Source organism: Trematomus bernacchii, unplaced genomic scaffold (assembly GCF_902827165.1).
Source record: "Trematomus bernacchii unplaced genomic scaffold, fTreBer1.1, whole genome shotgun sequence".
Lineage (NCBI taxonomy): Eukaryota > Metazoa > Chordata > Actinopteri > Perciformes > Nototheniidae > Trematomus > Trematomus bernacchii.
Genome location: NW_022987821.1, coordinates 2,649,215 through 2,675,375, shown reverse-complemented (window position 1 = coordinate 2,675,375; position 26,161 = coordinate 2,649,215). Strand labels below are relative to the sequence as shown.

Here is a 26,161-nt window from a genome sequence, read left to right as displayed (position 1 = left end):
TTCCTAACAAACATAAGAGATAAAGCCTGGAATTATTGTCGTAATATACTTTAAGTAATTCTTTTATCAGGTGCTAATGGACCATAAATGAATCATGAGGACACATTTTGATATCAGCATGTCCTAATATTACGTGTTATGCCATGAGATGTCACATCTTGTTCTCGTGTGCTACTTCATCCCACTGTGAAAGATAATTTGTCTTTTTATGTAATCAGTGTGAGCAGAAAACTAAGAAACAGAAAGGGAAGCAGTTCTGTGCCTTGCTCAAGGACACTGGAGATTAAATATGACAGCTGGAATACACTCAGCAGCTTTCTGGGTACAATCAGCGATGTGTGTGCAAGCCTGTCTTTATAATTCTGCAAAAATGTGTGTGTGTGTGTGTGTGTGTGTGTGTGTGTGTGTGTGTGTGTGTGTGTGTGTGTGTGTGTGTGTGTGTGTGTGTGTGTGTGTGTGTGTGTGTGTGTGTGTGTGTGTGTGTGTGTGTGTGTGCGTGCGTGCGTGCGTGCGTGCGTGCGTGCGTGCGCGTGTTACCCTGAGGTGCAGCTTGTGTGCTGCTGGCTCGCTCTCGGCCAGTCTCAAAGAGCTCTCAGCGTCGTTCAGCCACTCCTCCATCGCCTTCTGATCCGACACAAACTTCTGCCACTTGATGTTGCAATCCTGCCAACGCCTTGATGTGCGCACACAAAACAGATTGTCATTAAAATATGTGGACAAGATGAATCAATATCCATGCAATTATTTCCCACACACTGCTGCCTACAACTAAGGGCTGCAGTGTGGAAACTGGACAATTATAAAGCAGAAGACAATGTAAGAAGCGCGTTAAAAAGGCAAAAAGGGACTGTTGAAGCTTATATGGTAACATGTGACAAATAAAATGGATTGATCCCTCCACCCCCTACTTACTTCTGTCAAGTGTTAAACAATAATTGGCAATTATGTTGAAAGCAGAGGAGGAATATTTGTCTTTAAAGGGCAAAATCTGTTCCCTATTTTAAATAAAATATTGTCGTGCTACAACATCAGAACAAATCTTTTGATATGTCTTATATGTTCAAATAAATACAAATCATATTCAACCCACAAAAACCGTACAGCCTTACTTGAGTCTGTCCTGGTGGAGCTTGTTCAGTTTGTCCCAGTTAGTGTTGAGAAGGGAGGAGGTCTCCTGGATCCTCTGAACCTCCAGGTGCCGGGCCCCCGACACCATCTCCTCTCTGCGGGCCAACGCTCCCTCCACTGGGCCCCGCAGCTCTTCAATGCTCGCCTTCACCTCCTGTGTGGGAGATGGATGAAGTTATCTTTAGATAAATACGTTACCCTCTGCCTCCAGTCCTTATGCTAAGCCAAGCTAACTGGCTGTATCTTCATATTGTAAAGATTTGATTGGTATCAATATTCTCATCAAAGTCCAGTAGCCCACCCTCTATCTATCAGTGATGAAGTCATGACTGCATGTACTCTGTGTTTTAATGTCTTTGATATTTGCTGAGAACTGTTTTCTGTGTCTCAGACAGGAACAGTGCAGCAGTACTGACCTTCAGACAGAGGTCCTGCTGCGGCAGGTTATAATACGCTGCTGGCCAGTACTCCGGAGAGTTCAGCTTGAAGTCCGTCTCCGACACTGAGCGCAGCAACGCCTGCAGCTCGATCAGGTACTCCTGAAGAGCATGTATTCACAAACACACAAAGATGAGAGGTAGTTTAGAAAGAAGGAACATATTACGTCTTTATAGAAAAAAATATGTTTTGTATCATGCTTCTCTAACAGGCAACATATCAAAGCTAGCTCTAAGGGGGGACATATCAGTTGTTCAATAGAAACTGATCTGGGACTTCATTATTAAACAAGATCATGGGTGAAATTACATGTAAGTCTTGACAAGATTTGAATCAGTTTAACATGTTCAATGAAAAAAGGATACATATATTTGTTTAAATGTAAAAATGAATTATTGTAGATTAATTTTAGATGATAAATTCCAACAGTAAAGCCCTAGATCGTTTCTTTTTGAGCAGGAATTAAACACATTATTAAACCTTATTGTATATCATGATCATATCCAAGCTTGCGTCAACTCACATTTTATATATTTAATCATTAGATTATGAATACACTTTTGTATCCTCATAGGAAGTACATGATATATTTCCATGACCATGATGCACAATACTCATCTCAACAGAAACTCAACATGGCAATGTGTGCAGAGGGATTCTGGGTATTAACACTCGGCTCTGTTCTTTTCACCTCAGTGTTATGCTCCTTTCATTGGAGCAATCGCTTCTGCCTTTAAATTACATTTTTTAATTAACCCAAAATAAAAAACAGATTAGCATTATTAGCAGCCTCACAGAACGTTAATGATCACTGCTGGCCTTAATGAGTCGGCTCTGTGTTTGCCTGGTGTGACAGTAATAACGTCTATAACGGGTGGAAAGCTGGTGGAAAGGAATTATCAGGGTCCAAGTTATCCGGATTTCTGGTCTGACACCATAAGCCTTACATTTCCCATAATGCCACTTCACTGTTTCTCCATGCATCCTTGTGAATACCTACTTCCTAACTCCATACCGTATTTTACAACACATGCTTGACATCAGATGACATCATCCGTTATTTCATCAGTTTTAGCTCAGGAAAAAATTCAGTCTTCCCCATTTTTACTTAATTGAAGAAAGTATAATCCGACATCTGACACCTGTATGTTTGTTATGAAGTGAAATATGGCCAGAGTTTTAAGAGTCCCAGTATCCCTGCTGCACACAGAGCTATTCCACCTGGAGTTTGAATGGTAAAATAAAAATATTGATCCAAGAACATAACTCTGACGGGGCTCATTCTGCTTAAAAAGTATTACTTTGTTAATTGTTTCATTGTACACATGGGTATATGTGAGAATTGTGTTTGAATTAGATTTACTTCCCAGGTAAGTGAGTCAGAAATGTCTCAGTTGCACCAGGAAGCTTCTTCCAGCTTCTTTAAGCTAAACCAGAGTTGATGAGCATATCTTGGCATTATCTGATGTTGCCACTGCTCCAGAGACATATATTGTTATATGAATTAAATGCTTGAATGTGTCTGTAGTGACTGCAGACCAGACCAGGTTTAAAAAAACTCTCTCTGATGATCTGGTTTACTCTTCCCTTTCTCTTTCTATACCACTTGGACTGAATACACATCTAAACTGTTTTTGTCTTTATAACAAACTAAAAAAATATGATAATAGATGGCAACATTGCAGCTGTTGTGGCGCAAAAATATCAAAATTCAGGAGGAACATGTTACTAACATTCAAGTTTTTGTATTATCCAAATGAAAGGTTACAATGGGCCCTCTGTTCTTATTTGTTTCATTAAAAAAAATCATGAATTTGCATTGTAACATTACTTGTATAAAGGAATAAATGGATTCTTATGTCAATCTGATATGATGGCTGTTGTCTCTCCGCATGTCCATCTACACAAGGTCAGCTCGACAACACCCCTGGAGTTGGCAGGGATTGAGTGATTTGCTCAAGGACACTTTGTGTTACATAAGTTTTGGTGCCTATTATTAGCGCGTACCCAGCTTGGAGAATATGGAAAGTAAGTGCACCAATTACTGCTCAAGAGTCCTAAAGCAATGCACCAAAGTGCCAAAACAGCTTGAGTGGAGCCGCTCAGAGGCCTTACACTGAGTGTGTTCTGAGTGTGGTCTCTCGGTGACTCTTAATACGTGCTTATGATTCCTCTCAGTGCGCCTGAATAAATGCATAACTGAGAGTCTGAGATCTGACAGTGCAGATGTGCATTGGTCCAAGTGTATACCATATGGTGTATGCAGCTGATTCAACTGATGTGATTGGTTGACAGGATACATACATCTTCAGTGATGGGCAGATCAGGGAACTGCCAGGGTGTAATGTGATTGGTTGGCATGCGGTGACACAGAGCAAGACAGAGCAACCAATGAGATTCAGACATGTGAGCTTCACATGAACACAGAAAATAATGAAAATGCAGCAAAGAAAAACAAAAAAAGCAACTCACACCTTTTTTATTTGACCTTTTAGGGGCATTACTGAAATTATGTAGCTTGATTTATTGTAATAGATTTAGATAAATGTCTTACCTACATTTAGCAAAATATGCTTATTAGCTTTCATGCCAATAGTTAGCTTATAAGTTAACTTTGGTGCTATCTGGCAAAACTTGTTGCATAACTTTGTTTCTAAATAGCACTGGTGGGAATTAGCGTTATAGGGTGGTGCAGGAATGAGTCCTTGAACCCAGGTCAGACCTCAGATAGTTGTATTAGTATTTGGAGCTGGAATAAGTAGTAGAGTATTAGTACTGTAAATATAGAAGTCGTGCCTACTGAAACTCACACATTGTCTTTTGAAGGGTAAGAACTTGCCCTCCACCTCAACCCAGCGCGTGTTGAGCTGGAGTTGGCGGGGCTCCACTAGATTGGCGGCTCCAGCTTCTGACAGCTGATTGGCTAAGCCCTGCACCTCGTTAAGCTCCTCCTTCTTCTTGTCGAACTCTGAGCCAATTTCCTATTGGATGAGATCAACCGTGGGGTCACTCGCTATCGGATAAGCTCGAGGGGGGGGGGGGAGGGTAAGCACAGAGAGGCATGTGGATGTGGAATAGTACACATTCACACACGGTCGATAAATATATTGTAAAAATGATAAAACACTCACACACTCCAACAAAGACACAACACATTGATACAAGGGACATCATGTTTGTAAGTGTCAAACATACACAAGTGGTTCATATTGATACTATACTGTATGTATCTCCACTTCAACAATCCATATCAAATAAGAAGGTGGTGCTGTCATTAGGTGCCGTGATACTTTATTTACATTGAGAAGTAGTACAATCATCAGAAGTGTGAAGTGTGAAAAGAAGCAAGGAAAGACAGAAAGACAGATAGATGAGCAGACAGACAGACAGACAGACAGACAGACAGACAGACAGTGAGGAATCTCAGTTGCGGCAATGACAGGTGAGTCTGAGGCGAGCGAATCAGACGTCCCCTTAGCGAAATGTCATAGTGACCATCTGAAAGTGAAAGACACACACACAAAGTCAAGGTGGGGGAAGAAAAACAGGGGGGACCAGGGCTCCTGTGTCAAGCCTTTTCCACATCAACACATTGGACAGGGAGCTCAAAGGTGCTCCATCAGTGTGTAGCATTCCCATCAATGTATTTGTTGTGTAGTGAAATTGCTGAATACAAAAATAAAAGTCTGGTAATGTTTTTAAAAATGGTTTATAACACACTTTAAGTAGTATTGTAGTATGTAGAATGTCATACTTTGTCATATGAATCATCTGTACCTGGTGTAAATAGTATAACAATTATATAAAATACAGTATTTCATATTCATATTTAATTAGCTGGGTTTTTTGGTTGTTGGTAACAGAAAAAAATTGTTTTTTGTGACGGAATAAATATTTAAATAAATATAAATGTATCAGAACATATATAAATATAAACATAATAGTACATTAAAATATTATAATTATTATGTACTCACTTTGCGAGTTATTTTGAACCTCAGCTGTTATATGCTATAATAAAAAACAAATAATGATTCCACTGTTTCACAAATAACTGTGTAATTAGCCTCCTTCCAACGCTTGGTCTACCACAGAAAAAAGCCAGACAAAAGCGGTCGTTTTTCTGGGGGGAGGGAATTGATCAGCAATTACTTTCTTTAAATAGAAACAAGGAAGATGTCCTGGAACAATTATTCACAAAATGGTCTTCCTAAGGGAATAAAAGCAACGAAGCATTTGGGGAAGAGGAGAAGTGAGAAACAAAGAGAATAAGGATTTTAGAAAAGACACAGACAGCGTGAGATGAAGAGCTGGATGGAGAGGAGAGAGATAAACAATAGAATGGATTTCACGCTTTATGGTCATTTCTTAACATAGCAGAAAGATATTATTATCCATGTACATATGCACAATGTGTGTGTGTTATCACCTTGACCCTCTCTCCCTCGGGGGGGTCGGGCAGTTGGTCCACGCTGCGTTGAATGTCGTCCAGCCAGGCCAGCAGGTCATGTGACTTCCTCCTGTACTGGTACCACTGGGGAGCGATGGCCAACGCCTTCCTGTTCCTCTGCAAACGCAGGTCCTACACACACACAAAATATAGAAAGATAAAGTGTTTGTAGCAAGTCTCTCTAAATCTTTAAGGAGGACAGCATTTATTGTATTTCTACTCCACTTGTGTGTTGCACTGTGTAACCGAGTGTGTGTTACCTTGACGGTGTTGTACTTGCTGTTGAGCTGGTTCTGCTTCAGCCTGATCTGCTCCCTCTTGTCCTGATCCGGGGCCCTCTTCTGTAGATTCTCTCCTTTCAACAGCAACTCCTTCACTGCACCTTCCTCACAGTCCTGCGCCACACACACACACTGTTTAGAGCTGCACACATGATACCTAAGGGAAATAATAATCATTATCTGTGTGTGAGGGACCTTGTCCTCCTGGAAGTCCTCCTCCTTCAGGTTTTCCCCCTGCTTCACTTCCTCCTCCAGGAGCTCCAGCCAGATCTGAGCTTCACTGTGGTACTGCTCCAGCTCCTTAGCCGACGCTGCCGTCTGACACACGCACACGCGCACACACACACACACACACACACACACACACACACACACACACACACACACACACACACACACACACACACACACACACACACACACACACACACACACACACACACACACACACACACACACACACACACACACACACACACACACACACACACACACACACACACACACACACACACACACACACACACACACACACACACACACACACACACACACACACACACACACACACACGAGAAAAAGAAAGATCATCAGTGGCCTAGAGGGAGAGCATTTATTGGGAGAGGTCGGCGCAGATTACGAGTCTATTTAGAGAAATCAATTTAGGGAGAGTGTATTTAACGGGAGTATGTTTGGAAGTACATTTATGGAAATACAATTTAACTGTTTTCAAGCTAAATAACAAACAAAAAATCTGGACTAAATCTTATCAGACGCTCTTAGAATTTCAAAATGAAAGTACTCAGAGGGCTTTATTCTTCCTACCATTCCGCTGGTGATGCGTTGTGCGATGGTGTCAAATCTGTGGTTGAGCTGCTCCACTTTGGGCCTCACTTGGGCCTGGCACTTCTCCCCCCTGGTGGACATGAGCTCCTTGACCAGAGTCCTCACCCCCTCCATCTTTCCCTTCGTCAGATCCAGCTCCGCACGCAACACCTGCAACACACACACAGTTAGCCACAGAAGCTCTTTCCTAAGGAAGGACATTCTAACTATTGTGTCACACAGCTACATATCTTATTGCGACAGACCACCATGCAGAATTAAATAAGTTAAATTATACATTTTTGTTGCCTCCCAGAGAGTTGTTAACAACAGGATAATTATCTGTGTTTTTAAGAAATACCGCATTTCTTCTCAAAATCCATTCACTGACATCTAATCTACAGAGAATTACTGGAGGTAAAACACCAATAAACACACAAGATAAGCACAACATATGCACAGACACACATTACAACCTTGAGCACAGCGTCGTTGGGTCCCTGGCTGTCTATCTCATCCATCTTCTTCTCCGCTCCGTCGATCCATCCGTTCACTTCCTCTATCTCTCCATCTAACTTCTGCATCTGCCTCTGGTAGTCCTGAGGGAGAAAGGAGAGAGAGAAACTTGAGTGTGCAAACAACGACACTTTTAGAGGGTTATTTTTAGAGTTTGGGTTTAATTTTAGCACTGATGAGACGGATAAATATGTATCAGATGTGTTTTTTTGTTCTCTGACCAGCAGCAGGTTGAGCCACTCCTCTGCTCTGGATGTGACAGCGATCCAGTTGCAGCGCAGCAGGCTGACTTTGTCGTCCACCAGGCCCCCTTGGCCCCGCAGCACCGCCTTCAGGGCCTCCGCCAGGTCCACCACGGCCTGCAGCTGCGGCTGGCGCCTCTCCGTCTCCTCGTGGATCGACTGACAGGATTGAAAAGAGAAGAGAGTTGAGAGACAGAATGCCATTACCTATTGAAAGCTCCAGTTAATTGTTTCTATTTTTAGCAAATTTCTATATGACCTTATGTTGTGTATACCTGTGCCCATTCCACCTCCGCCTCCAGGTCGCTGGGCATGCCGTCCACAGCGGAGCGCTTGGTCAGCTCAGCATCGGTGGCAGCGAGCCACTCCGTCAGCCCGTTGAGCTCCTTACGCAGCTTCCTGGACAACTTCAGACTCTTCTCCAGCTCCAGCTTACTCTCCGTCACCTACACACATAAATCATGTTTAAATCTGACCTGTATGATCATGTGAGCCTAACTATCTGTGTGTGTTGTTACCTGAGAGCCCAGCTGGTTGTAGAGCAGCTTCAGGGCGGTCACCCTGTCGTCCATATCTTTGGGCTGCTCCGTCTGCTGCTTCTGCACGATCTGCCTGCCGGTTTTTATCACCGTCTCCACCTCCCCTTTCACTTCACTCAGCACCTTATACAACTTCTGTTGGAAACAAACACACAGCAGGGGCTTAATGTAGGATCAAAGCATCTATTCACCGCATCTGATTGGATGACCCACCATGCACTGGTCCAGCTGTGACTGCACCACGTCCTGCTCCACACTGCGGATGTCCAGCACACCCCCCTGGCTTTTGACCCCAGCCAGCAAGCGCTCGCACTCGGTCAGACGAGTGTCGAAGTTGGCCGGCTTCTGGAAGAGCCGGAACTTCGTCCACACGTCTGCCAGCATTTTCTGTGAAAAGGAAGAGACACAAAGATATATTAAAATAAATAATGAAATGCAGGTGTTCGGTGAAGTTTGCAGAGGAAGAAGAATCCATGTTGTCAGTGGATTATTTATCCACACCTCTCCTGCTATGTTATGCACAGCTGGCACAACTTAGATACCTTCATTAATCATTTAAATCTCCTGACAAAACACAATTCTCCAGAAAATCCCTCAGTACAATTTTGTTTTGTTTTGTACTTTTCTCAATATGTGTGTGTACATGTTCATGTGTGAGTGTGTACCTGCGTGAGGTCTATCTGTCCCATAACCCTCGGGTCTTTGTCCTGGTTCTTCTTCTTCATGTCCTCCAGGGTCGCCTCATGGCCGCTCAGCTCCGCCTGGATTTTCTGTTGAACACACGCATGCACGTAAAAGACCAATTAAAAATAAAAAGGATAACACCGATTATGTTAATGAACCATAACTTTATTTTGACTAAAATTAATATAAAAATGTGATGTAATGGGTCTGAAAATGTTGTTTTGAAAGTCAGACTAAAGCCAATAAAGTTGGAATGCATTGATAGTGTACCTCCTAATAATAACCACAAGGGGGCATGAGGGATCAAGGAGATAGGAGAGGATGCTTAAAAGCATTAACAACCTGTCACCCCCCCCCCCCCCTTTCACACACAGAGGCCTCTGTCACCCCTCTCACTTTTAAATACCAAATGCCCTGTAATCACATATGCTCATCCACACCAATCTAATCCAATCATTCTCCCATCCGCCTGTGTGTGTGTGTGTGTGTGTGTGTGTGTGTGTGTGTGTGTGTGTGTGTGTGTGTGTCTACAACATACGTGTATTCAATCTTTCCTTCCTTCTCCACGTACACACACTCTCCCTCATCAGTCTTTCTATCATCGCAGGCCATTATTTCACCATCGACTGTCTGAATTGTCTAGAGGCTGTGTGGAGGAAGAGACATACAGACAGAAGTGTATGTGTGTGTGTGTGTGTGTGTGTGTGTGTGTGTGTGTGTGTGTGTGTGTGTGTGTGTGTGTGTGTGTGTGTGTGTGTGTGTGTGTGTGTGTGTGTGTGTGTGTGTGTGTGTGTGTGTGTGTGTGTGTGTGTGTGTGTGTGTGTGTGTGTGTGTGTGTGTGTGTGTGTGTGTGTGTGTGTGTGTGTGTGTAAGAGTGTGTGTGCGCTCTTGTCCGTGTCCAAAGTTGCCCCGGGCTTAATTAGGACAACAGAGAGAAAAAGAGCATTCGCCATTCTCCCTTGGGTTCCCATGCATGCACACAAAAAACACACAGACAAACGCACACACTCTCTGAAGTATATTTCCACTCAGCTGTCATTCTCTTCTTCCTCTACCTGTCCACACAGCTGTCACTCTTAGTGGTAAAACCTGACAGGGCAAAAAGCTTGACAGTGTTTCATGAGTCAACTAAAAGCTGCACTTACTGATGATGAATTGGCATCTTTATTCTACATTAGGAGCATTTTTATTCAAACTGACTTCAGCCTGGCGTAGTCTAAATACTGCAGGTCCAGTTGGGTCTGCTTACATCGGGACCAGCGGGGTGAAGTTTGGTTTGATTAAGTCTTATCAGTAACGCTAGCATTTAATTGAAGTATTGTCATTCATTCCTATGAAAAGTTCCTCAGTGGAGCATGAAACTAAAATATCTTAGGATGCTCTCCCACATATTTGTCCCATAGAGCACAAACGTCTCATTTACATAAAAGGCAGCATGAAAATAATTCAACTAATTAGGTATTTTTAAACTTTTAGGACACAATGAATGAAATAAAACGCCCTCTCTAGTTCTAAAGCCACTTTTAGTTTGTCCGTTCTGAGCTACTGTAGAAAGATGGCGGTCTCCGTGGGGAGGATCCCTGTGATATGAACGGCTCATGAACACAGCCAGTCTTAGTGAACGGAAAAATATAGAGATTATGTAGAAGCTATGGCCCACAACGATTCTCATTAGTCCCTACACGCACACACAGCTACACACTGATGGCTACCTGAGCCTCCTGCGGTATCTGCTGGGCGTCGATGTGGTCAGCCAGGTACGCAGTAAGGTGTCGGTCGGTGTTGGCAAGCGAATCCTGGATCTGCCTCAGACTCTTGTCATTCTCCTGGGCCCACTGCACACTCTTCTCCAGCTCCTGCTTCCTGAGCCCCGCCTGGGTAAACACAAACAAAACTGCGTCACAAAACAAATGAAGTGGACCATTAAAACAGATAACAGCAAATGGGAAACGTATATAATGTATATAAAGAGAAATATTCAATCCCTCGTCCCTCTAAATAACAGTTTCTCGCAACACACAACCCCACATGTACCTAAAAACAAACAACACAGACACACACACTCTCTGCATATACCCTCTTGAAGGACGGAGGCCGGGGTTTCTCTCTCATGTTGCCTCAGTGTGACGACAACATCAAGGTTGCCAGCGAACAACCCAAATAACAAACGATCTTCTGATGCCTGAGAAGTAGGACCCTCTGCAACTACTGTTTCTGTTCTGCTCTCCACCTCTTGTCTGCCTACGAGATTAACTTTCCTACGGACATGTTGCATCACATCCTGTAAGAGCTTGTGAGTTGTGAGGAAGACCATGTGGTCACAGGTGAGCATGCTAAGCTCATGCACAAGGATAATGACTCTAAATATAGCCGTGAGCCGCTAACGCTTGTGTCACACTCACAGTGCTCCCAATGTCACCGTTTCATGGCTGATAATGTACGAAATGAGCGCGATATTAAATATTTAGACAAACATTGATAACAACCTTCCCCGTGGCCATGTACTCCATTTCCCTGGCAATTGTCGGCTCATGAATACATATTCTTATTAAACACTCAGTTTTCCCTTATTACTAATTTCTCTCACACATCGAAAGGAAGTCAGTGATTGTGAACGGGCGAGATAGAGGATCGCTGTTTGCCTTGCGTCGGAAACGCCGTCGGCTAAGCAGCGATCTCCGCGCTACACTTGCTCTTATTGGTTGTTCAGCCGTTACAAAAAGCTCCAAATTAAAATGGCAAACACGCCTCTTTGATCTGAGGAACAGCAGACAGAGATATAACACAACATGGATTTATCTCAACATAACTTTTTAAGTGGGACACAGATATAATGAGATTATATTCCACTGTCTCTGCACTTTCTTGGACCCGTGCACTCTGTTGCCGGGGGAGTGTTGACACTCAGCTATTTGAGTCGTGAATTTATAATACTTTGGATGGAAAGAAGTTGGAAAATAGATAAGAATTATACTTCTGTGATGTTTTACTTTGATTTGATAACATCAAAAATGTCTTAGTTAAGTTAGAGAGGCAACTTTACAATTTAGTAAAGACTATCCATAGGACATTCAAGTTTAGTTTCTTCAGTTTATGTCCAATTGTATTTGATCTTTTTAGAAGAAAAAGAAGACTCTTTATTAAGGGGAAATGGTCTTTCAGTCAGTTGTTCACACACATGCACAGGACAGGACCTATACATCTGAATACATCTGAATACATACATATGGATACAAACACATGCATTTTGCTTTTATGGAGAGGTTTCAGAGCGTATATCGATATGTCATTTCATTTAGTTTTCTTTGGAGTTCATTTTAAAATTGAACAACTGCCATGAACGCCCAATTTCCCATGGGATAATTATTATTAGTATTTCTTAATCCGATTAAAAAAAAAAAAGAATGAACTGTGTATTTTTCTTCAAAAATCCTTTATTTCTGTGATGCCTTAACAGATATATCAGTTTATATTCACCTCATTAAACACCTTTTTGGAAAGCTCCATTTAAAGACGGTTTTAGTGATGATTTAAGGTGTTTGTTTTAATAAAAAAATAACCACTGCTTCTAGGTGATTTGTCTAGTGTCTGTCTTGTGGTAGGATGACAAATGACCGTTCCTGAAACCACACAACGATCCAAGTTTGAAAGAAATACATTTAAAAAAGAAATCCCTCCTACAGTTCCCTCCGGTCAAAAGAGAGGAAATATTAAGGCAATATTTTGGTCTGTGTGCTTTTGCTCCTGCATCTGTCTTTCCAGAGTGACTCTCAAACACCCGCTTCCTGTCTCTGCGCTCCTCGCCCTCAATATAGATGAGAAACAAACAAACAGCCCCCCCGCCTCACCTCACATGCTGACACACACCGCGAAACAAAGGACACCGGCTTCAGATAACACACACAATGACACTTCCAAACCAGAAAATACAAAAAAGTCTGAAATAACACACACACACACACACACACACACACACACACACACACACACACACACACACACACACACACACACACACACACACACACACACACACACACACACACACACACACACACACACACACACACACACACACACACACACACACACACACACACACACACACACACACACACACACACACACACACACACACACACACACACACACACACACACACACACACACACACAGTCTCTGATGGGTAGACCAACAAAGGGAGGCTTATCAGGCTGCAAGGAGAACATTAATCTGGTGCTATTGTGAGGGAGGATCAACCCAGCGGGCAATGAGTGTGTGTGTGTGTGTGTGTGTGTGTGTGTGTGTGTGTGTGTGTGTGTGTGTGTGTGTGTGTGTGTGTGTGTGTGTGTGTGTGTGTGTGTGTGTGTGCAAGAATGTCTAATCTGTCGCTGAGGATCACCACAAGAGGCTGAGAATGTTTCGCGGCCGCTGATGCCGGCTGATGAGGGCTGGAAGGAAGACGTTGAAAGAGGAAGAGGAGGAGAAGGAGGAGGAAGATTACGAAGAGGAGGAGAGAGTGCAGGGGTGGAGGAAGAGACAATCAATTAGGAGAAGACAGACGGAGCTGGGGAAGGAGAGGGAGAAAGGAGAGGAGGGTTGTATGGAATAGAGAAACGATTGGAAAGGTGTGATGAATGAGAGAAGGGTAACGTGAGAGAATAGGAGGAAGAAAAATGTGAATATGGCGGAAAATAAGGAATATTTTCAGATGTATATTTTTGTTAATATACACTTATTGTCTGGTCAATAAAATGATTGAAAATAGTTCAACATATAGTACTCCATGACACTCAGATTGATTTGATTCTAAGCAGAGAAGGGCTTGCTCAGCCTCAGGACTTAAAGGTTTCCAAAGGGGCAGTGCATGGAACTCCAATACTTTTGCAGAAACTGGATCGGTTTTATCCAAAGCACGATCAGGCAGACCAAACATGACCTCAGCATCAGAAGATCAATACATCAAGCTTGGTCCAGAGATAGATAGAGCAGAATTCAAGAGCAAGAGCACGATCAAAAGAAGGACTTCTCAGGAGGGGAAGCGAGGTGAAACGCTTTGAGTGGGCTGAGAAATACAAAAATGTAGAGGTGGATAAAGTCTTATAAACTGATGAATCCAAGAATGGGATTTATGGTAGCAACAGATGGGGGGGGATGTAAGGAGAGAACAGTTGAGAGAATGATACTGCAGTTTATCAAACCCAGCATAAAAGACATTGCATTTTAGAGAAGGATTCATACAGCGGGAGGATAATGACCCTAAATGCACCTAGTTGAAGAGCAAAGATGAACAAGTCCTGACTATTGTGCATTTTCCTCCACAGTCACCTGACCTCACCCCCATGGAACATTGAGGACAACAGTGAGAAAGCCAAGCGTTATGCAACATCATAAGAGGCTCTTTGGAACACTGTCAGTTCATGCTGGGATAACATGTGTCGTCAGATTTTTAACAAACTCGTGGAGTCCGTGCCAGCTCGAGAACATGATGTTATCAAGGCCAAATGAGGACGTACCAAATACTGACAGAAAATAAAACGTACATTTTCCAAAGAGAATTGTTGAGCTGGTTTTATCATTTGTAATAAAAATGGAAGTTTCTTGAAATGTGTTCTCAGAAAAAACGAAATCAGTTGTATTTTTGGTATAAGGAACGTGATTGGTTTATCTTGCAGTTGCCAGCATTTCCAGTCCACATGTACATGCTGTGCTCAAAGCCTTTTTTCTTTGGTTATCTATCGGAACACTTGTCCAACGTTGTACTGTGAACTTGTCTTAAAGCAACCAACGACAGCCTGTAGCATCATTCTGACTGTGAGAGAAATGTAGGACAGAAGTCCAGCGATGTGACGACTCATGTTTAGTAAGCAACAACTAAAAACCCAACAGGAAGTGATGGCTGATGATAATGCTAACATATATCATTACCATAAACCCTGCAATGTCTCTGCTTGCATATATTATTTAACTATTTGCGCCTAAGAGGTGATTTAACCAGGCTTTAGCGTACCATCTGACCTAAGTGTGTCCATGCTTCAGGTCTAAGGTGATGAAATAAGGTGACATTTAAAATGTTAATCCCCTAAGAATACACATTTTCTCCCCAGGTGCACAATGACAACAACTTGATTTTCCAGGATAAGACAGCAACATACCCCAATAATTGTAGCATGTTCGATAAGAGCCAACACTGACAGACCACACCAAAGCAAAGTAAGGGGGTGATAAATAATTAGACAACCGTTTTTTTTTTTATGAAAGACTTTGTATGATTCCTCTTACCCTCGCCATGAGCTCATCCCATCGTGTGTTGAAGGCGTCCAGTTTCTGCTGTATTAGTTCATCCAGAACTCCTCCGTCCATTAGCGTCTGGGCCAGCTCCCGAATCTGGTTCCTGTTGTCATCCGGGTGTTGCAGAAGAACATCCAGACTCTGTAAACACACAGAGAAAACCTCCATCAATTACACTCGGCCATTACACTTTGAAAAATATGGGTTTGATTCAACTGTTTTTTTGCATACTTTGTTTTGTTTGAAGCTGACTCAGGATAAGGTTAGGAGACGTGTATTAAACATTATGCAGGATAAGAGCGTTTGGTGATGACATGCAAAGCTTAAATAGGTCAATTAGCCCCTGTACGTCTGACCTGGGTGCTTAACAGCTTTCCACATCTTCCTAAATCTTTGCTGATGTCAGTTTAGCGAAGTGAAATACAGCTGAGTAGGCAGTTTGCATTTTTGCTGTTCTGTTGGAGTTTTAATGAAATAATGCATCATGGTGGAGGGGCTTAAAGCTTTTTGCATTGTTTAATCTCACCAAATCCCTGGATGTAACATCTGAAGCACTCTGCAAAAGCACAGTTTAAGCAAATTAACAAGTTAGGGTTAACACGTAAGCCTTTCACTTTACTTCTTCAAAGAAGGCCAGGCAGCTCCAGTGTCTCTAATTACAGGATTCAATGCAAATTCCATGGGATTAACACTTTTTAAATTTCATACAAACGCCTGCATTACAGAAACAATCTTGTTTATGTTTCTGTTATGTGTTCTCAATTTAAGCCCACTGGGTTTCTGATGTTCTTCTCATGGTGGTGGTACGGGTTTGTAGCTGAGGGAGACCTGAGTTCTCATGGTTATTGTTTAATTAAAAAAAGGAAAGAAATCCCTTTAAAGCTTACAAGGATCACGCTCCCTGCTTGAGGGTCTGGTGGCTGTTTGGATTGCAAAAACGGTCGCCTTAAACTGGTCATCCTTCTCTAAAAGCTGGGTTAGCCTAGCTGAGCCGTAAGCACCGCGACTATTTAAGCTGATCCGAGACAGGGACACTGATTAACCACAACACAGCAGAACACTGACGTTGCTAAGAAGTGTTGGAGGTGTGCTGATCACAATGCCTTGGTATAAGCCTGCTTTTATTCTTGTATTTTATACCTGTTTTTGATATAATAGCTTGTTTTATTTTAACTTTATCATCTTGTAAGAAAAGATACAAATGAAAGGCGTTTCAGAGTGACTTCATACTGACATCCAGCGCCTCCTGCAGCTCCTCCGCTCCTCCCTCCAGGTTCTCCGTCTCGTCCAGCTTCTGCTCCAGCTGGTCCAGGAAGGCGTTCTCCTGCTCCAGGTAGGAGAGCAGCTCACACCAGCACGCCCACACCTCCTGCAAACACACAGGGAGGCACACACAGAGGAAATGCATCAGTGAATTGATTCATACGAAAACAGATGAACATTTTGACATTTGGCAAGATGAACGGTGCAGGAAAAGACGGATAGTGAAAGTGAAAGAGAGAACTTCCCCCGTAAATTTGAAAGCCCATGACTACCAGTTTTTCATATTCACTTATTCAGCGTTGCTGCAGGCCGTCATATCAACATCTGTTCAACATCAACATGTTTGATGAGTTTGTTCCAGTCTGCAAATTAGCAACAGTTGCCTCTGTCTGGCTAAGTGATTGAGTTGGCTTTCTAATTGTGAAATGAAGCTCATTTGAAAAATATGTTCCAAATGGCACAAGTTTCTTCACACAGGACAAAGTCTGTCAAATGTGCAATATAAAGATCAAATAAAATAAAAAAGGATATTTATAAATAATAAGAACATTCAAAGTAAAAGTATGAAAAACAAGAGAAAGTCAATTATTAAAACCAAAGATGTGATATTTTGCCGTAGGGGGGGTCATGCACTATTGATCTGCTCTGAGATTTCTGCCTCCAGACCACAGAGCACAGTCTTCTCCACAGTTTTCATACTGAATATCTTCTTCTGAAGAACATGTATTTATCGAGCTCATATCCCCATCACTTTAAGCCTGAATGTGAAATATTTAACCACCTTGTGTTCATTAAAATATACTTTATACTTTGATTAAGCTTACAATTACTAAGTCAAGAGGTAAAAAGATGCAAGAAGATAGCCTGAAACGGTTCTACTCGGCTAACCTCGCTTCGCCTCTGCTCATCTATAGTAAACTGAGTACATTCACACACTGGCACTGATGTATTTTGTACACTACCGCCTTGGCCTTGACACACACATGGACACACACTTTCTCTTTCCCCACTTTGTCTTTACCTAAGCATGGCGAGAATGTCCGATAAACACTTCCAAATGATCACAGAGAAAGTTCTTACCTCCAGCGTTTTACATTTCCCATCCAGCCGGCTGCACAGGCGCTGGTAGTTAGCCGTCAAAACGTCCAATTCAGACCGCAAGGCATCATGGGCCGTGGGGGGAGCCTTGGCGATGAAACTGTTGACACTGTCAGTCAGGAGTTTGACCTTCAGCTCCTTGGAGTGGACCTCTTCCTGGGCCCTCTGAGGAAGATAGAGTAAGGGATGTTGATTCCAATTGCATAGTGGTGCAGTGATGACGTATGATTTCAGGCATCTAACCAACCAAAATATACAGTTTTAGGACTCATTCCTGCACCACTTTATTGGTAAGCCTTGTTACAAAAATGAAAGAGCAAGAGAAGGAAGAAGGACAGAGAGAGACAGAGAGGCTTAATGGAAGGAGGGACGGATGCACAAACAAATGAATCAATGTGTCTGCAGTTGACAAAGCCACAGTGTAAAGGGACAGAGACAGACGGAGGGAACAACCTAGGCAACGAATCAATGAATGAAGCTAATACTTTCCCAAACCAGGCAGGGGGGGGGGATTTGGAGAATAAGCGACTGAACAGATTCACCAATGGAGTTTCCTTTAGCTCGGAGCAGAAAGGGGGAGGGGAGGAGAGGAGGAGGGAGGGAGGAAGAGGGAGGGATTAGCAAGAGCAAGCAGAGTGAAATCAATTTTTAATTTTCAACTTGCCTCTCAAGTAAACTTTTTTTAAGCGGGTGAATGGAAGGGGGCTACTACTGCCAAGGCTTTTGGGTTTATTAACAAAGGACATTTACATCACAAATACATCGCATTAGGGTTATGAAGGCAGAGAAAGTGCAGCGGGGAATAGGGGCATTTATGCAATTTGATACGAAATTGAGTTATGGAGACAAAGAGAGTGGAGAGGGGGTTAGACTCAGAGCTGTGAGGGAAGAATACAGAGAGAGGGAAATAAATATAGACCGAAATAAGTGTTTTTCTTCACAATAAAAAGAGAGGCAGGCAGACGGGGGGCTATGGATAAGGAATGAACCAGGATCAGAAGAGAGGGACAGGGAGAAGCAGGTGCAGAAAGGTCAGTGAGATGTAAGTCTGTACTGTGAATAAAGACCCTATGTAAATCCCTTTATAGTCACAATTACGGCAGAAAAATAATAAAAATACGTATATCTGTATACATGCCTTTTTGATTGAAAATCTGTCTATGCCTGCAAATCATTGTAAATATTAATAATTCAGTTCACAAAAGATATAATGGTCTACAGACATAAATAAAACACTGTGTCAGAGTCAGCACTTTCTGAGGCTTACGGACCGTCTCCACAGCAGCGTTAAAACATTTTGGAACGCTTCTGCCCATTCACTTTGAATGGGGTGACGTCACTTTGCCTCACTTTTCGCCGAACTGCATTGTGGGCAGCAGAGCGGAGATTTTCAGGATTTTCAGGATTCAAAGTTGAGCAATGTTCAACTTTTGAAGCTGAGGTGGAAGCGTCAGCCAATCAAATCCCGTGTATGCAAATCTGACAGTTCAAGCGCTAGCCAATCAAACCGCGTGTATGCTAGGAGAGACATATATATTTTTCCTTCCAAAAAATGGAGGAGAAATTAGCGGTAGGGAATCACCCGGTGCTTTATGACCAGTCCCTATTTACCTACCGGGATATAAACCGGAGGAGCCAGGCATGGAGGGAGGTGGCAGAGACAGTGGTAGGTTTTCGCCTGTTTGGGGAGTTTATATCCAGTTTACTTCGGGCTTTTTTGCTTCGTATGTCGGGGGCGGGAGATTCATGTGATTGGTTGTTGGTGCCTTGCTCGCAAAAAATTCCCAAGCTTCAGATACGCCCACCTCCAAGATTTTTTTACGCTGCTGTGTGGACGGGCCGTTACTCAGCAGAGAAGTCGTCCTTTATGAGCCATGGTGCAAGAACATTTTTTGTATCTTAGTATCTTAGTGCAAAGAAATAGTGATCATTACTCTCAGACTAAAACAAATGTGATATTTACTCTAGGAACTACTGTCACAGCAGCAGCAATCTACTGTCCGGTTCACACACCTTGAGCTCCTCCACAGCCTTGCGCAGCTCTTCAGGAGTCTTGTACGTGAAGTCTCTCTCCAGGTAGTCCTCCTCCGCCTGGTTGATCCACTCCTGCATCTCCTGCATCTCCTTCCTCAGAGCCATGGTCTTGTCGAGGCCTCCTTTCAGGGCCGACTTCTTGGCGTAGGCCTAGACGGAGGTAAAGAAAAACATTTAAAGGTGTAGGGACACATAAAGCAGGAAAACACGACCTCTGGATGAAGGGTCCGCACCTGTTTGCAGACGTTCTCCCACTGGGCGTTGAGGTCGTCTAGTTCCTTCTGGATGTGGACGGCGTAGGGTGGCTCGGCCTCTTTCTTTAGGTACAGACCCACTTCATTGATGCCGTTGACGCTGGGTTGGATGGTGTGGATGTCATTCACCAAAGCCTAGCCAATCAGAATGCAAAATATTCAGAACGTTGTCATATTTCCTTGTCATTCGTCGTCCTTTAAAGTTAGGCTTGCCCAGCTTGGACCTCAGGCTTTACGCAGCTGATGACAGGAAAGGGAAACTGTTGAAATAAGACTTTGAAGTGAGGTCCAAATGATTTCCTCACCGTGCACTGCTCCAGCTGTTTCTCCAGAGCTTCAGAGTCTCCCAGTGCTGGCCATTCCTCGTTCAGGAACACGTCCACATCTGCCATCCACTTCTTAAGAGTCTTAACGTCATTCTGTTGGCGAGACAAGAACGAGTATTGAGATGAAAGATATCTCACTTTAGTAAGCTTGACTTCTAAGCAACATATAGCGATCCCCGTTGTAAATCTCACCTCAAACTGCAACAGTTTGGCCATGAGTTCCTGGAGTTTCTGGGCGTTGTCTGTCAGCGTCGTGCCGAGTCGTTTCCACCGCGCCATGATGCCGTCCATCTCGATGCGATACCTGCAGGAAATCACAGAAGCTCACAATTGGCTTGTGACATGGCATATATGTTTACCTATGCTTTATAAGTTCTACACAACTTTATTTTTTTATATTCAGACCATTTTGATTGGGCATCGACTTTGCTTTTATTAGCAGACAGATGCATAGATCAATAAGGAGACGTGCAAATAAAAAACAAATCAGACAGGGGTTAAGACAATTTTGACTTGGGTTCATTCAACTAAACATTACAGCAGCGGTCGTTTCAGACACGGATTTACTGAACTGGAATCTGCACCCAATCTATTTTGTGTAATCCTTTCCTTCAATAGATTACACAGCACTCTTTATTTTCCATGTCTTACTTTTGGCTGATGTCTGCTGGTGCTTTCTGGAACACCTCCTCCACAGTGGAGGTCAGGTAGTCCACCTCCCCCTGGTGTTCAGCCAGAGCCACCTGCAGGGCCTGGGGGGGGGAGAAACAGAGAAATAATGAGGAGGGGCAATGGAAGTTTTGATTGAAAAAGTACTTATATAAAATATATATATATTATAAAAGAGGACTAGAGACACATGTGAATATATTTTGGATCTGACCTTAAGTGAATTCTAAGATTAAAGCCAGAAGTCAGATTTTTATGTCTGAATTCTGAGAGAAAAGTCAGAATTCGGAGAAAGAAAGTAGTACCCTGACTATAAAGTCAAAATTCTGAGATTAAAGTCAGCTTTCTGACTTTTTTCACAGAACTACAAAAAATCACTGAGGTCAAATCTAAACAGATAATTCACATGCGGCCCTAAGCCTCCTCTGTAGTCCAGAATAAATAAAAAGATAAATAAAACACACATGTATCAACAAACGCAGAGGGGACCCATATCCATAAACGAGTTATCCAATTACCATCTACCACGTGTTCTAGCGTAACTGGCGTAAATGCCATGGAGAAAAAGAGTCGATTCAAAAGCTTGTCCGTAACATTACTCAGTATTTATCGAGCGGGGGGGAAATGGGAGAGTGAGGGATGACGAGCATGAGAGGATATGAGGCTGCCACTGTTAACATTTTGTAATGAAAGCCTTTTCACACTGTTTGATTTTGCTTAGCCTGCAGTATGGGATGAATGATAAGTGGAGAGGTGAGGGAATTCCCGGTGAACTATAGCTGGCGTGCAATGGAAGATTTCTGGGAAGAAAGCCTCGTTCACACAGAGGTGGCTCAGAGGCTTAGTTTAGCTCAGTTCTAGCTCAGCTCCTGGACGGGACATCCGTCAGTTACTATGGCTTACCCACAATCCTTCCGCTGCAACACTGAATCCAAAGCAAGGAAGCATTAGAGACTCAAAGTTTCTGCTCAAAGGGCTTTTTCTTTTCTTTCCTTCTCGCTTTCAATTTGTACCAAGCTCCATTTGAGGGCACATGGATAAGCCTGTTTCTTTACTTCAATGTTCACTGTCACTAACGGTACAACGGAAAGGTGAGAGGGTGATACATCACAATGTCAACGTCGATGGACAGCCTTACTCCAATAGGGTATGGTTGTGTAATATGATGACGTTAGACAATAGAGAGTTTACTTTACCTAAGTCACAAAAAGGCCTTGTTTAATGCAATTCTGTCATGTTACTTGATGTTATAAAGATGAGCCAACTGTTATCAACCCAAGCATCTGTTTCACTATCAGACAAAACTGATTATAGTCTCTAAGAAATGGGATTAAAACAATGGTCTCCTATTTCCAAGTCACTGTCTTTGTGGACCCAAAACACAGCACATGTCCTCCCTAAGGGGATTAGCTTGTGGTGCTATGACAAAGTCACACTACCAGCCTGACAACAGTCATAATTCTCTCTATCACAGGAGGTTTTTGCCAGGTAGACATGAGTTGTTTCTGGCATTTTAACAAATGACCACTGCTGCTGTTTGTCTCAAGAGGACGCTCTCTTTCTACAGTGCTGCCCAGAGGTTGCGATAGACTTTTTCACAGCCCATTTTGACGGACAGGAATGCAACATTTCCGTCAAAATCCACTATTACCCGTCGGCCTGTACACAACTCTGAGAGCACGCTTGTGAACTGTCAACGGGGGGGGGGGGGGGGGGGGGGGGGGGGGGGAGTGGACACTCGCTCATGAACTGTTAGCGCCGTGTTATGCATGCCCACACAGCACCTCGCGGGTACGCGCACAGCGTAAAGCAAATACTTTCGTTGATCTGTTCGGCAAAGTTAGGTTTGGAAACGATATCATTTCCTTTTGGCATGCATAACACGGCATAATACCGGAGCCCTGCTGCGGGGAAACTTTGGCGCTGTTCGGAGTTTGTTCTAATCTGTCATCGTTAAAAAAAATCCATCATAGACCTCTGGTGCTGCTACCCTTTAATATCTGTAGTTCACTGGGGAAAATCAATGAGCTGTGATGCTTTATGGTCTGAATGAATCAGTCAAACTGGGAAATGTGACTTTAACTCCTTATGTTCATATAAATATATTTATTTTATCTTTTGATTACACATCCTTACTTTAACTTTGTATGTCTATGTAAAGATTTAAACTCAATATCTCATTTTCAAATCAAATGTGTGTAAGTGTTCTGAAGTAAACTAGAGTCCTACATCAATATATCTATACAGTCTACCCCTACTTACTGATCCATACATCGCTACAGCAAAATCATTCATCAGATGTATTTGACGCCTGATTATAGGTAGTGATTTAATGCTGCTTTAAGGTCTTTAATAATATCTACCAGTAGCTGTGGAGGATATTAATAATCATCTGTCACTCACTTCAACCATTATCTGCTATAGTTTTGTATTTTGAAACACGAGGTCAGGATTCTAGCAAAGTTCCCACCTGACAAAAACTCTCATTATTTTAATGAAATAGAGCGAGGGGAGATACCGTCACCTGGGTAAAAAAAGAACTGTTTCTAACTACACACGCAGAAGTGTCTCAGAGCAGAGGGGAAAGAGTTGTAGTGAAAATTAATGACAGCTCATCAGTATGCAGAATGAATTTCTAATTATTATCTACAATCAACTTTAATTAATCTCCGGCTACAAGGCTTCATCTCCCTGCTATGACACAAGACCATTATCAAGTTTAAAGAGGACACACACACACACACACACACACACACACACACACACACACACACACACACACACACACACACACACACACACACACACACACACACACACACACACACACACACACACACACACACACACACACACACACACACACACACACACACACACACACACACACACACACACACACACACACACACACACACACACACACACACACACACACACACACACACACACACACACACACACACACAAGAAACCAACCCTTCTAAAACAACTAAGAAGTGTGTGTTTGAAGGGGAATACCGATAAACACTGACAAAATGAGGAATATGTGTGTGTGTGTGAGTACGCACCTTTGTATTGTAAGCATTCTGACTCACTGGTGTTTGTGTGTAGACAGATATTGTGCTAAACAGAGACACTGATTTGCTCTCCTGGGATTTTCTCACCCGCCTCTCATAATTGCAGAGTTGTAGACAAACACACACACACACACACACACACACACACACACACACACACACACAGCAGACCTGCTCTCTGCATGTTAAGCAGATGGAAGTCTGGCTCCACAAAATCACACATTTGCACTGAAATTGAAATTCTCTCTGCTTGTTTTGGGGGTTTCAGAATATAGATTTTAGCTTGCTGCTGCTTTGTAAATACAGACTACAGCGTACAGAAATGAAACTGCAGCAGGGTTTACATTTAAGAAGTGACTTATATATATAGTTTGTATATTAATGGCTTTAAGGAGGATTGTATTAGCTTCTTGGTACTTATATAAGATGTTTTCATTCTTAAAAGTGGATTTTGGGAACGGAAATCATTTAGAGAAAATATGTTAACTATGGGATATCACTTAGATAAACAGGTCCACATACCGCCTTTCTCTGAGCACCAGTGTCTTATGTCAACATGTTTAACGTAGCACAAACAGATGATAGATGCAAGCAGGCGAAGCTGGTCTCTCATACAACAGCGCCGTTTCGTTGTACAAATATCGTTGTCAAAGGAACAACTAGAGGCTCTATATTCATGAAACTCGCTGGAAAGTTGAAGGATGGGCCAAAGTAGACACACATTATTTTCCACTTATGGAAACAGCCATAGTTTGAGATTTGTGCATTCGAGTGGCCTTCCAGAAACCACAATTTAGGAGAAATATGTATAATCTGTAATGTGCTTCCTAAAAAACTCCTTTGCTATTTACACTTAGTCTTTTTTAAAGGACACTTTGGCAAAGGGCTTAATGTTTACAGCAGTGATTTAGGGATGCCCCTGTGTATCAGATTCAGGTTGTGGCTATGAATCAGCGTCTTGGTTAATGGTGCATTTCATCTGCTTTCTCTCCCTCCTTTATCCTCTGCCTGTTTCCTCAAAGAGACGCAGAAAAGCATCCTTTAAAAGAGTGCTGCTTTCGCAGTTTGGCATCGCCAGCGGCCGTATAACTTTACAGCTCGTAGTAAAAAACTGATTACACTGTTACACAGGCCCACAGGACGATAGAGCCAGCACCATTTTGGTGTTTGATGGGAATTTGTGTATAGATCTTAGGAGCAGTGTTGTCAAGGGCTTCCACTGTTGACTCCTAGTGGATGATGGGATTATAGAATAGCCACATAACAGCATAATTACCTGTGATTCATACCAGATAGTGGGCTGCCATTATACCAACCTTAACTCCACTATTTAACAAGTTAACTGATCATCTAAAATATCTTAACAGGTTGAGCTTTTCTGAGTTTGAGCAGTTGAAGAAATAAAAAAATAGGTTGAGCTGTGAGTTAGAGAATAACACATGATGGCTTTTCAAATGTAAGGTCATGTGCAATTGGTAGTTTAAATGTGTGTAATATCTGAAAGCAGTTGAAGCATGAGTTGAGGAGTAAGAGTATAAATGTCAGTCGATGTGAAAACACTGAAAGCAGTTTTATCTCATTGAAGGATTATGGGTGAAAGCAGTTAAACTGTGAGATGGACAGGGACACTCTAATTTAAAGTATAACTTGAAATATATGAAAGTTTGAAAGTATGAGATGAATGCAGTTGACATGAAAATTGAGATAAAGGGTGAAAAACGATGAACTTCATTCATAGAGTGCAAGATTAGAAAATAAATGCAGTTGAAAGGTCAGTTGTATCAAAGCCCAGAAACACCAAACTGACAAAGTAGTGGAGGATTGGAGACGTAAGCCAATTCACGTCGCCTACATCTTGCCAAATAAATTAATACTACAGCTAACAACCAGCTAGCACAAACAATTCCCTTAAGCTGAACAGCCAATCAGGGCGATTTATCTCAGCAACAGTGCGAGAACACGGGAAAATATTGAAAAAAAACAGGAAAAAACTAGGGCGACAATCATCACCCATAGCCTGGAAAAAGGACCGACCTTTGGTTT

At 42.5% G+C, this 26,161-nt stretch overlaps 1 protein-coding gene across 1 annotated transcript in view; it reads right to left on the bottom strand.

Moving 5' to 3' along the window:
• LOC117498917 (dystrophin-like) overlaps positions 1–26,161 on the bottom strand; it is a 161,473-nt gene that overhangs the window by 38,605 nt on the left and 96,707 nt on the right. Inside the window, 23 exon segments of the mRNA XM_034151091.1 lie at positions 538–673; positions 1,110–1,282; positions 1,545–1,667; positions 4,377–4,547; positions 5,996–6,148; positions 6,277–6,411; positions 6,493–6,615; positions 7,123–7,293; positions 7,599–7,721; positions 7,860–8,039; positions 8,156–8,326; positions 8,399–8,554; positions 8,633–8,806; positions 9,085–9,189; positions 10,816–10,977; positions 15,386–15,535; positions 16,629–16,763; positions 17,738–17,920; positions 19,769–19,939; positions 20,023–20,178; positions 20,349–20,462; positions 20,562–20,673; positions 21,021–21,121. Coding sequence (XP_034006982.1) covers positions 538–673; positions 1,110–1,282; positions 1,545–1,667; positions 4,377–4,547; positions 5,996–6,148; positions 6,277–6,411; positions 6,493–6,615; positions 7,123–7,293; positions 7,599–7,721; positions 7,860–8,039; positions 8,156–8,326; positions 8,399–8,554; positions 8,633–8,806; positions 9,085–9,189; positions 10,816–10,977; positions 15,386–15,535; positions 16,629–16,763; positions 17,738–17,920; positions 19,769–19,939; positions 20,023–20,178; positions 20,349–20,462; positions 20,562–20,673; positions 21,021–21,121 — 3,378 coding nt within the window.